Here is a 9,230-nt window from a genome sequence, read left to right as displayed (position 1 = left end):
TGTGCCACCACCGCCTGGCTCTGAAATGAAATTTTAAAAAAGACATTGGTGCATACAAAAGAGATTGGTGCATACAAACATCTTACCCTTTCCTGCATCTATTTTCCTCAGCTCTAGGAAACAGCAATTTTTTTTCTTTTTAATACTTTTATTCTTTGAATGTTTCACATATGCCTAAAAGGTATCATGATCATATTCACTCCCTTCTGCCTCTCGCGTGTCACCTTGAGGCCCCAAACCTGTCTTCCTTCCAACTTGATGTCCTTGTTTTTACAACTAGTTTTCAGTTGGAATTTTTTTTCAGCAGATTATTTTATTACTTTATAAATAATACCAATCAATTTCCACTTCCTCCCCTGCTCCCACTTTCCTCCAGCTCCCCCACTCATTCTTCCTCCCTCCCCCTCCAGTCCTAAGAGAGGGCAGGGTATCCTGCCCTGTGGGAAGTCCAAGGCCCTCCCCCCCTCCATCCAGGCTTAGGAAGGTGTGCATCCAAATAGACTAGAATTCCAAAAGCCAGTACATGCAGTAGGGACAAATCCCAGTGCCATTATCATTGGCCTCTTAGACTTTGATAATCCTTAGGGTTGTGTATACAAAGCATGCACGAGGCTCTGACTTCAATCTCTGGTGGTAGTGTGTGCTTAGCATGTGTGATACCCTGGCATCTCTGGTAGTGTGTGCATATCATGCATGATGCTTTGACTTCTGGTGGTGGTGTGTGTACAGCAGTCAGGAGGTCCTGGCTTCAATCCCTAGTGGTTGTATGTGCTTAGCATTCATGAATCCTGGCTTCAATCTCTAATAATAGCATGCTCATGAGGCCGTGGTTTCAATCATCTCTAGCACTTCCAAAAATCTCTTGGACTTTTTTGATGAAGTCATAATCTTATAAAAGCGAACTCTGTTGGTCTTAAAGCTCCTATGTTGTCATTCATTTCAGAACTAAGTAGTTAATTTTAATAAAAAAAAAACTTATTTTTATGTACATTGGTGTTTTGCCTGCACGTGTATCTGTGTGGGGGTGTCAGATCTTGGTGTTACAGGCAATTGTGAGCTGCCATATGGATGCAGTTGAACCCAAGTCCTCTGGAAGAGCAGTCAGAGCTCTTAACCTCTGAGCCGTCTCTCCAGGCCCTCTGTAGTTGTTTTAAGGCTCCCCAACCTCACCTTAAATGGATCGTTAATTCACTTTTTTTTTGTTTTTGAGGCAAGGAACAGGTGTCATTTTTGAGTCATTCAGGAGTCTAGTGATGAGCCAGTCGTGGTAATGTACGCCTTCAGTCCTGATGCTTGGATTGGGAGGCAGAGACCAGCAGATCTGAGTTCAAGGCCAACCTGGTCTACATAGCAAGTTCTAGACCAGCTAAAATCATAGAGTTGTAGTAATATGAGCGGCGGGGCTGCGTCCCCAGCACCCTGGGCCGCCCCCGGCCGCCTGCTAGCTTATGCCCTGAAATAATTACATGGACACTGTATTCTTTTAATCACTGCTTGGCCCATTTCTATCTAGCCTCTTCTAGGCTAACTCTCGCACCTGGACTAGCCCATCTCTAATAATCTGCTGTAGCCCACAAGGTGGTTTACCAGGGAGATTCTGGCCTACGTCCATCCTGGATCAGAGCTTCATTGCTTGTGCCTCAGAGAGCAGAGCTCTCGCCTCTGCCCGCAAGAGTGGAGCATCTTGTCTCTCTGAGGCGTCTGCCCCTGAGAGGAGAGCTGTCGAGTCTCTGAGCTCACTTCCTCTTCCTCCCAGAGTTCTGTTCTGTTTACTCCTCCCATCTATGTTTTAACCTATCAGGGCAAGCAGCTTCTTTATTTAATTAACCAATGACCTTCCTCCATCATAGAGTGAGACCCTGTCTCAAAATAGTCTATAATGACTCCCAACAGCCCTCCTATTGGCCACTTGAATGAATTCACTTGGTCATGATGACCAAGGAGAGGTGGGGGCTCTCCATTTTCAGAGGAGGAGATATGCAGCCTTGGGGATGGGTTCAGTTACTTGCCATGTAGACACATCATACGGCAGATCTTTTTTTTTTTTTTTTTTGAGGAATCTCCACACAGATGGCTGCACCAATCTCTGTTTCCACCAGCAGTGAATAAGGTCTCCCTTCCCCTAGATCCTCACTAGCCATTTTTTTTCTTGGTGACAGTCATTCTGACTGGGGTGAGATGGGACCTCAAGGCAATTCCAATTTGCCCTTGAGTCTTTAAACTCTCGTTATATGGGATCTCTCCAATTGTTTACTTTATACCACAAAGCTAGAGTTGTGGAAAACCAGACTAGCCAAAATGACCGTTTTTATATGCATCGTTGTTTAGTCTGTATGTCTATATGAGGGTGTCAGATCCACTAGAACTTGAATTACAGACCATTGTGAGCTGCCGTGTGAGTGCTGGGAATGGAAGCTGGGTCCTCTGGAAGAGCAGCCAGTGCTCTTAATCACTGATCCATCTTCTAGCCCCAAAGAGGGCATTTCTTGGGATTGCTACATTGTTCTGTCAAAGGCCACATAGAGAAGAAGAAATGTAATACTGTATGGCCCTGAAACAGATTGGGTTAGTGCCAGATGAGGAACCATTTCTGTTCTGTGGTTGCTGGCAGTTACCAGGATTTGTGTGTGTTCATTACCCATCTACTTCGGAGGGATTTCTGTTCAGGTCCTTATCCTGTTTTAAATTGTCTCTTGATTGGTGTTTAAATTTTTTTTCTGTGTATGTACACCTGCCATGTCATATATGTGGAGATCAGAATGATTTTGTGGAGTAGATTCTGTCTTTCTACCCCTTTACACGGGTTCTGGAGATCAAACTCAGGACACAAGGCTTCTATGACAGATGGCCTTTACCCTCTGAGCCATGCTCTTAGAGTCTTTTTATCCACATTTAGGTCATTTATTGGATATAGCTTTAATATTTGCTCATTTGTATTTTACGTGTGCACTCTTATAGAGGTCAGAGGACAACTGACCAGAGCCAGTTCTCTCCTTCCGCTGTGTAAGTCCTATGGATAGAGCAGGCGTGGCTACAAGCTCCATTACCTACTGAGTCATCTTGCTAGCCTTTGAGTTTCTTAGGATTTTATTTTTGAGACAGGATCTCTCTCTATAGCTCTGGCTGGCCTGGAACTCTCCATGAAGGCCAGACTGGCCTTAAGTTCACAGAGATCACCTGCCTCTGCCTGCCGAGCACTGGAATTAAAGGCATGTGCCACCACTGCCCTGCTAGAGTTCCTTTTAATGCCAAACTTTACAGACTTTATGTAACTTATCAACAGTCCCCAAGTGGAACGGATCTGAAAAGGTGGGTCCTGGTCGTTAGCCATCGCTGGGGACCTATTGCTACTTTCTCTGTGTATAGTACTGTGGCAGAGATCTCTAAGAGGGCAGGACATTAAATCAGGTCTGTGCTGGGTGGTGTTTAGGGAACTAAGGAGCTAGCCACTGGAATGTCCCAGAATCTATATTCCAGTGACAGACAGATGGGTAACTGGGGTGAGATTTACAGAGACCTGTCACTGTGAAGTAGGCTTGCCTTAGGATGCCCTTCCTCATGTGACTGAGGTCAGTCATTCGACTTGAAGCTTTCACAGTTCTCTGCCGAGCCTGCCGAGCCTCCCACATCTCACACTGTGTTACCACAGGTCTGCTTCCCCCCAAAGCCTGAGCTCTGACGGGGGGCACACTACCCTCCCTCTACTCCAGCCACACTCTACAGTGGTGTCTCGGGGAGCTAGATAAGAAAGAACTTGGGGTGTGTAAGCAATTACTGAAGGAAAAATGCTCAGGCTTGACCACAGGTGAATGTGAGCGTTGGTGTGGATCATGCCACCATTGCGGACCACCTAGCCTCCATCTTTGAGAATCACCTAGGACCTGTCTTCTGGGGCATAATCATTTGCATCGTTGAAGACATGAAACTCTTCATGCTCTCTAAGAAAGCCAAGAATGAGATGAAAATAAACGTGAGAATTGGGAGGGTCAAGTCTGGTTTTTGTTTGGGAGGGAGGGTTGGGGTTTTTTGTTTGTTTTTTGAGACACAGTATCTCTATATATAGCCCTGACTTCCTGGAACTCGCATTGTATACCAGGATGGCCTCCAACTCACAGAGATCCACCTGCCTCTGCCTCCCAAGTTCTGGGATTAAGGATGTGCGCCACCACAGCCTGGCTGTCAATCCCAACTCTTAATAAGAATGGGGCACCAATACTCTTTTGGGTTCACCTCTTCTGTGTGAGTCTGGACCACAAGAAATGTGATCCATTGCATCTTCATTCAGTAGAAATTAACAAAGTGTCCCTCATGGACTGGAAGTACGGGGAGAGAAGCAGGTAGGAACTTCTCTCCCGGGATGGATTGGTTGAGATTGACAGAATGGCATCATGAATGCTAAGCATGGACTCGAGAGTTGATTTGTTACTGGAAGGAGTCTGTGCATCCTCCTGTTCTGAACCTTGGGGTCATCTCTCAGAATCCTGGCTCCTAGAGATCATATGCAGAATGCAGACCATTGCAAAGGGTTCTTGGAATCACGTATAGAAAGTGGCTGGTGTTTGGTTATTCAGAACACTGTTACCTAGTTGGGGGTCGCCCTCTGGGCTCAAGGATGAAGAACTGAAGTTTAAGGTCCCGATTAAAGAACCCTGCTTGAATGATTTTTCCCTATTGATCACTTAACTTAAATTAGGTTACATGCTTGGGATAGGAATAAGAAAGATTATTTTATCAGACGAATTCTCAAACTACAGACTTAAGACTTAGAATAACAGCTGGGCAGTGGTGGCGCACGCCTTTAATCCCAGCACTTGGGAGGCAGAGGCAGGTGGATCTCTGTGAGTTCGAGGCCAGCCTGGTCTACAAGAGCTAGTTCCAGGACAGGAACCAAAAGCTACAGAGAACCTGTCTCAAAAATGAAAAAAAAAAAAGACTTAGAATAACAATATCATGGCTGGGCAGATAAACTGGTCATAGAAACTGTAGGAATTGTGAAATATAGGAGTTCAAGCCTATAATCCAGCTGAGAAGCCTGAGGCAGAAGGATCACAAGTTTAAAGCCCAAATGGATAACTTAGTTATATATTACATATTGCCTCAAAGTAAAAGGCAGTGTGGGGGCGGGGCACTGGAGTAGAACACTTACCCAAAATTCATCAGTGAGGTGTTATAGATGTGGCTCAGGTGTAAAGCTCTTGCTTTGACACCACCAGTGAAAAAGTTGGAGGTGTGTGTGTGTGTGTGTGTGATATCCCCATCATGGGGGTGTGGCTCAGTGGTAGAACTCTTGCCTAGACTCCCCCAGTGAAGGACTAGGGGCATGACCCAGCGGTAGAGCCCCTGCCTAGAATCCCCTAGTGAGGGCTGGAGGTGTGGCTCAGTGGTAGAGCCCCTGCCAAGAATCCCTCTGTGAGGGACTGGGGCCATGGCTCAGTGGTAGAGCCCCTGCCTAGAATCCCCCAGTGAGGATCTAGGGGTGTGGCTCAGTGGTAGAGCCCCTGCCTAGAATCCCCCAGTGAGGATCTAGGGGTGTGGCTCAGTGGTAGAGCCCCTGCCTAGCCTGCACAAGACAGACCCTAGGTTAAGGTGCAGTCCTCCCTATCAGGAAGCTGCAATAACTCAGTGAGTACCTTTTTGCTCTGAAGAAGCCCCGTGTGGAAGGCAATGAAATGTAAATACTGTTTCCTGAGTCCGTGGTGTAGGTCCAGCTGTAGAACTGTCGATATGCTGACACCTTCCTAGGCCCTATGGTTGGTCCTGAAAGCCACTCGGTGAAATGAGGTCCTCGTGCTGGGTGCTAAAATAGGGCATCTTCCAAGGTACAATATGTGTCAGAGGTGAGATTTGTTCATTTAACATTCAGTGAGTACATATTTAAAGTTCTTCACATATCAGCTACCAAAGAGGTGGTAGGAAGGGGGGCAAAAGTCTCTGATTCTCGAAAATGGTGTGTAACCCTGATGAGATGGCACACACCAGAGTCACAACAGTTAGAGAGTAGAGATAGGAGGACCGTGTCATCTTTGGGGTCATCTTGGACACAAAAAAGCAACAAAATGTTGGTACAAATGAACTGTGCACATTCTTATACCACACTAAAGGGATGAAAAGTCCAGGATCACTTCTTACATGAAATGAGATTCATACTCAGATGAAAATAGAGAAACAAGGCAACTTCATCAGGTACTGGGTAAAGATGAACATTCTGAACAGAAGGTAGTCATGCTGTGAAGCCTTTTAACCGTTTGGGTAGATGGGCTGGGGATGATTCCGTGAACAAGCATGAGGACCTGAGTTCAAATCCCCAGAACCCATATAAAAATCCAGGTGTGACAACTCATGCTTGTAATTCCATCTCAGGGCAGGGGGAAACAAGTGAATCCTGGGAGCTTGCTGGCCAGCTAAGCCAAAATGGCAAGCTCCAGTTTCAGTGAGAACCTTGCCTCAGAAAATAAGATGGGTTGCCTGGCAGTGGTGATACACGCCTTTAATCCCAGCATTTGGAAGGCAGAGGCAGGCAGATCTGAGTTTGAGGCCAGCCTGGTCTACAAAGTGAGTTCCAGGACAGCCAGGGCTGTTACACTGAGAAACCCTATCTTGAAAAAAAACTAATAATAATAATTGGATCAATTCATATCAGTAAGTTAACTTCCTCTGATTTGTCGAGATGACCCTGCATCTGTGACAGAATTAAAAAAAAAAAGGATGGCTACTTAATTTATTCTTTGGGAGAGGAAAAAACAGTTTGCAGACTTTTTGGAAAGATGCTGTACACATATCTATTCAGCAAAAATGGAACCTACCCATAGAACAAATTTATCACGCCAATGTCCAACTGGGTGAATGAATGAATTTTTGGGGGGCGTTACTAACGAGTGTGGGTGAGGAGTAACTCACAAGGGGCAAGGATGATGCATAAACAGCTGCATCGCTGGAAAGTTCTCTGCACATCTGGATGATCCAGAATCTCTCCTGCACATCTGGACAATCCAGAATCTGTCCTCTCTGCACAGCTGGACAGTCCGAAATCTGTCCTCTCTGCACAACTGGACGGTCTGGAATCTGTCCTCTGCACAGCTGGACAGTCCGGAATCTGTCCTCTCTGCACAGCTGGACGATCCGGAATCTCTCCTCTCTGCACAGCTGGACGGTCCGGAATCTCTCTTCTCTGCAGATGCGCCCTCCTCCCTCAGCTGTTAACACTCCTTTTCTTACTGCTGGGGACTGGCCTTCCAGACTCTTCCAAGTTTCTGTTCTCCTAGATGTCTGATCTTTTCTTTGCCTCCTGGGTCTCATTAGCCACCTCCTCCCTCCTAGAGGGAACATTTCAGGTCTGAGGAAGCTGAGGCAGGCCTGTGAAAGTCAGAAGACTACCCTCCTGGTTTGGGTTTTCTCCTCCCATCATGTGGGTGTAGGGAATTGAACTCAGGTTTTGGTGGCAAGTGAGAGATTTTCTTGGCTCAGCTGCAACTTTCAGAAGACAGAATGTAACCATTTATACACTTATGGGTAGGTAAACAGTATCTGGGTCATTCATGAATGCCTGCTAGTATATTAATGATGAGGCACTATTTTTAATGTATATATTAGAATATTCAGGGATGGAGAGATGGTTGAGTGGTTAAGAGCATTGACTGTTCTTCCAGAGAACCTGGGTTCAGTTCCCAGCACCCACGTGGCAGTTCACAGCTGTCTAACTCCAGTTCCAGGGAATCCGATACCTTCATGTACATAAAATAAAAATTAAATAAATTGTTAAATACATATATATGAATAAATAATTTGAATATACATATTTGTATATACAGCCATATGTTTTAGGAGGAGGCTGCTTGTTTGTTCCTGGCTGCTCAGCCCCAAAATAAAAACACAGAAACCATATTATTTGTAATACTGTTTGGCCAATAGCTTAAGCATATTTTTGGCTAACTCATATCTTAAACTAACCCATCTCCATTAATCTGTATCACCATGATGCTGTGGCTTACCGGGTAAAGTTCTGACGTCTGTCTCTGGAGGGGCTGCATGGCTTCTTACTGACTCCACCTTCTTTCTCCCAGCATTCATTTTTTCCCCACCTAGCTAAGTTCTGCTTTGCTATATATAGGTCCAAAGCAGTTTCTTTATCAGTGGTAATCACAGCATACAGAGGGGAATCCCACACCAGCCATACACACTCACACATACACTGTATCTTTATATAAAGAGAAAATGTAAGTTTCTGATGATGCATTATATTTTTTTGGACAATATGTTGAACGAATGAAAATGATTATTAAGTTAAAATGTAGCTCATTGGTAGCATACACAAAGCCCCAGCTGGATTCAGTCCCCAGCACTAAATAAATAGGACATGATGGCATGCACCTACAATCTTAGCACTTAGGGGGCAGAGGCTGGATTTCAAAGTCTTTCTTGGCTTAGGTGAACTCCAGATTTAGTAGAAAACCTGTCAAGGAAAAAAAAATAGGTGAGTGGATGTCTTGTTTTCTATTGCCATAAAGAGACACTATGACCAAGGCAAACTATAAAAGAAAGCCGTTAAATGGGGGCTTGCTTACAGCATCAGAGTTAGTCTGTGATCATCATGGCAGGCAAGCATGAACTGGAGCAGTAGCTGAGAGCTCTCTGATCCATAGACGCACAGAAGGGAGGGTGGGCCTAGGCCTGTACCTGGTGTGGGCTTTTGAAAGCTCCTCCAACAAGCCCACACCTCTTAATCCTTCTCAAACTGCAGAACCAAACATTCAAATATATGAGCCTATGGGACCATTCCCGTTCAAACCAATGCAGCAGAGGTCGGATAAATGACTCTGTGGTTAAGAGCACCTGCTGCTCTTGCAGAGGACCAGTGTTTCACTGGAAACACCCACAGCAAGCGGCTCACAGCTGCCCGTAACTCCAGCTCCACGATCCTATGTCCTCTTCTGGCCTCCAGGGGCGACTGCATGCGCACAGACGTAAAACGAAATTCATAATTTATTTTTTCAAAAACTGGGCAGGTGCCTACAGAGTAAAGACACCCACGCTTGATGTGCATGTGCACCCACACACGCGCACACACAGTTGAAGCCTCTAATCCGATAACTCACACATATAAAGGTAGTTAAGGCACTGAGGACGACTAATGAACATTTAATGCCTGTGACCCAGCACCTCGTGGGTCACCCACCCAAAGCCACGCAGCAGAGCTTGTATAGAATGCATGTGTAAGTGCAGATTGGAGCATC

The 9,230-nt window shown here is 45.5% G+C and overlaps 1 protein-coding gene across 1 annotated transcript in view; it reads left to right on the top strand.

Moving 5' to 3' along the window:
• Nucleotides 1–9,230, top strand: part of Nlrp8 (NLR family pyrin domain containing 8) — a 56,833-nt gene that overhangs the window by 44,540 nt on the left and 3,063 nt on the right. Inside the window, exon 9 of the mRNA XM_013354506.1 lies at nucleotides 3,806–3,970. Coding sequence (XP_013209960.1) covers nucleotides 3,806–3,970 — 165 coding nt within the window. The remainder of the gene's footprint in view (nucleotides 1–3,805; nucleotides 3,971–9,230) is intronic.

Source organism: Microtus ochrogaster, unplaced genomic scaffold, assembly GCF_000317375.1.
Source record: "Microtus ochrogaster isolate Prairie Vole_2 unplaced genomic scaffold, MicOch1.0 UNK47, whole genome shotgun sequence".
Taxonomy (NCBI): Eukaryota; Metazoa; Chordata; class Mammalia; order Rodentia; family Cricetidae; genus Microtus; species Microtus ochrogaster.
This window is presented reverse-complemented; position numbering and strand designations above follow the sequence as displayed.